Source organism: Paramisgurnus dabryanus, chromosome 2 (genome assembly GCF_030506205.2).
Source record: "Paramisgurnus dabryanus chromosome 2, PD_genome_1.1, whole genome shotgun sequence".
NCBI lineage: Eukaryota > Metazoa > Chordata > Actinopteri > Cypriniformes > Cobitidae > Paramisgurnus > Paramisgurnus dabryanus.
In genome coordinates this window covers 9,246,256-9,249,186 of record NC_133338.1, presented here as the reverse complement: position 1 = coordinate 9,249,186, position 2,931 = coordinate 9,246,256, and the positions used below count along the sequence as shown (strand labels likewise).

The 2,931-nt window shown below is 39.1% G+C and overlaps 1 protein-coding gene across 1 annotated transcript; it reads left to right on the top strand.

The window, feature by feature from the left end:
* Positions 1 to 806: 806 nt before the first annotated feature.
* Positions 807 to 2,111, top strand: LOC135783410 (uncharacterized protein F54H12.2-like). The gene has a single exon (XM_065294087.1). It carries the CDS (start codon positions 807 to 809, stop codon positions 2,109 to 2,111), a length of 1,305 nt encoding a protein of 434 aa, XP_065150159.1.
* Positions 2,112 to 2,931: the final 820 nt, after the last annotated feature.

The following is a 2,931-nucleotide window of genomic DNA, read 5'->3' as shown; positions in this document are numbered from 1 at the left end:
CACATCTGTGACGTATGCGCCCCATCAAGCAGACATAAATGGAGGTTTCTACACTATGTATATATACACAGATATAATAGAATATCAATCAGTTGGTGATTATCATGTACCACTACTAAGGTGTGTCCATATAGACGGTGAGAACAACAAGATTATTAATAATAGATACGACAGACCACATTACGTACCGGTGAATAAATCTTCTATCACTGAGATAAGTATACAAGTGAAAGACGATCAAAATCAAGACATAAGTTTTAGTTACGGTAAGGTGTGTGTGCTAAACTACATTTTAGGCCTGTGAAACAACGTCTTTTTTAAGGGTTTTGGAAGGGGGGAAAATGGCATATTACAGCAATCATAATACTGACCCCATGCGTTACGTAGCCTATTATCAGAATCAGGCAGGCAATGGCCTTCCTGGCTATGCAGGGGGAGGGGTTATGTATGGTGCGGGGTTGGGAGGCCTTTTTCGTGGACTCTTTAGAATGGCTATACCATTACTAAGACGTGGATTTAACATAGCTAAACCACATCTTAAATCAGCTGCAAAGAACATAATAAGTGATGTTGTTAGCCATACAATGTCTCAGTCTTTTAACAATAACAATAATAGTCAAGAAGGTTCAGGACTGATGGTAATGGCACGCAAAAGAGTGTCTAGACCCCCAGGTGCCCGGAGGAGTGGCCAGACACAGAAGAAAAGAAAACGACATCTGAAAAAAACTTCAGTTGTAAAACGCAAGCGCAAGGAGTCGGGAAAGGGTCCGGCATCAAAAAGGAGAAGAAAGACAATATTTTAGACCATGGCTTTACTACACAGCATGTCAGAAGAATGTTTAAAATCAGAGCTGGATCTGTTTACAGTACCGCTGACTCAGATGGCTATTGAGAAAAATACATATATAGAAATACCTCCATTATCAGCAATTTCAGACTCTTCACCTCTGGAATTTTTTATTGCCGGAACGGGGGAGGATTATGTGGATCTAAACAATACATTGTTATTTTTACGACTCAAAATCACAAATCCAGATGGCACAGATATTGCAGATGGTGCTCCTGTGGGACTTTCAAACTATCCAAGCTGTTCGATCTTTGGACAGGTTGATGTGTTGCTGGGGGACCGACTTATATCACAAAGTACTAGTACATACCCTTATCGGGGGATAATAGAATGTCTTACCAATTATGGGAAAGATGCTCTTGAAACACTCTTCAGCGCTGCTTTGTTTTACAAAGATACAGCGGGCCATATGGACGTGACGGATCCTGCGGGGGCAAACCGAGGGTTGACAAAGACGGCCGCCTTCACCAACGCCAGTAATGTGGTCGAACTTCTCTCACCTCTTCACAGTGACATTTTCTTTCAAGAGAAACTGATGCTTAATGGGGTTGATATTAAAGTTCGTATGACCAGAGGAAAAGATGAATTTTGTTTGAGAAGCGACGCTACGGCCTACAAGCTAAACATCCTGTCAGCATCTTTATTTGTGAAAAAAGTGACAGTATCACCGGCTGTGAGATTGGGTCATGCACAAGCACTGCTTTCAACCACTGCCAAATACCCTATCGATAGAGTATGTCTGAAGAATTTCTCACTACCTGCAGGATCGCGTGTCTGCAATCAAGAAAACTTGTTCTTAAGAACTCTACCAAAATCTATCGTAGTAGCGATGGTTGATAATGATGCTTTTGTGGGGGCGTATGATAAAAACCCCTTTGCATTTAAAAACTACGACCTTGAATTTTTATCCATTTATGCCGATGGCGTCCAGATTCCTTCAAAGCCATTGCAACCTGAATTTGGAAGCGGTTCTGCAGTGAGGGAATTTTATCAGTTAGCCCTGGCCTCTGGAAGACATCTTAAAAATCAGGGACTATCTATTGATAGAGAAGAATTCCTACACGGCTATACACTCTACGCATTCAATCTAACTCCAGATGAGGAGTGCGGGCAGCACATTTCGCTTATTAAGAGTGGTAATATTAGACTGGAAGCCCGTTTTAGACAACCCCTCCCACGGACAGTAAATTTAATTTTATACGCTACTTTTGACAGTGTTATAGAAATATCAAATCGTCGGCAGGTCCTGGTTGACTACTATTAATACTCAAAATGAATACTGTACAGCTTACATCAGTTATGGACCGGATTTCCTGCAACATCCATTTTCTCGGAGTACTACCGTGTGATTATCTACCGAAAGAGCCTTTAACAAAATTACCATCAATGGTTATATTGAACACACATCCTTCTGGACTTCCTGGTCAACATTGGTTAGCCATCTACATAAACGAAGAGGGTGTAGGATGTTTCTTTGACAGTTTTGGCAATAAACCAGATTACCAAGGTTTTCCATCAATTATCAAAAACTTTTTAAAACTCAATTCTAAGGAGATACAACATTCGACTGTGCAAGTACAGGATTTTACATCAGACACATGCGGACAGCATTGTGTATTTTTTCTTTACCATATGACAAAGGGATTTGACTATGATTATGTAGTGAAAATGTATAGTGATGATTTAATTAAAAATGATAAAAAAGTATCAACTTTTGTGAAAAGATTAAAACAAACTAACTGTAATGAAAATGTGTTCAAATGTATTCAGTGTGTACAAACAGGTGAAATGTTTATGCCTGAATTTTCTTAATAAATAACCAATGACAAGTATTACATCTTTTGGGGTCTTTATTTACGACATTCAACATTACAGATAACAACAACAATAAACATTCTCAGTGTTTTTAAAAATTTAGCCATTGACCTCTGTCAAGAACAGGGGGTGAAAATACATGCCCCTCTGAAAAATTAGATTTTTCTGGAGGTGTACCCTGATGACTCTTTTTCCTTTTATTACTCCTCTTAGACGAGTTTGTAATAACTGAAGTAGACTTGTTTTTGAAAGAGTTAATTACATGTCTG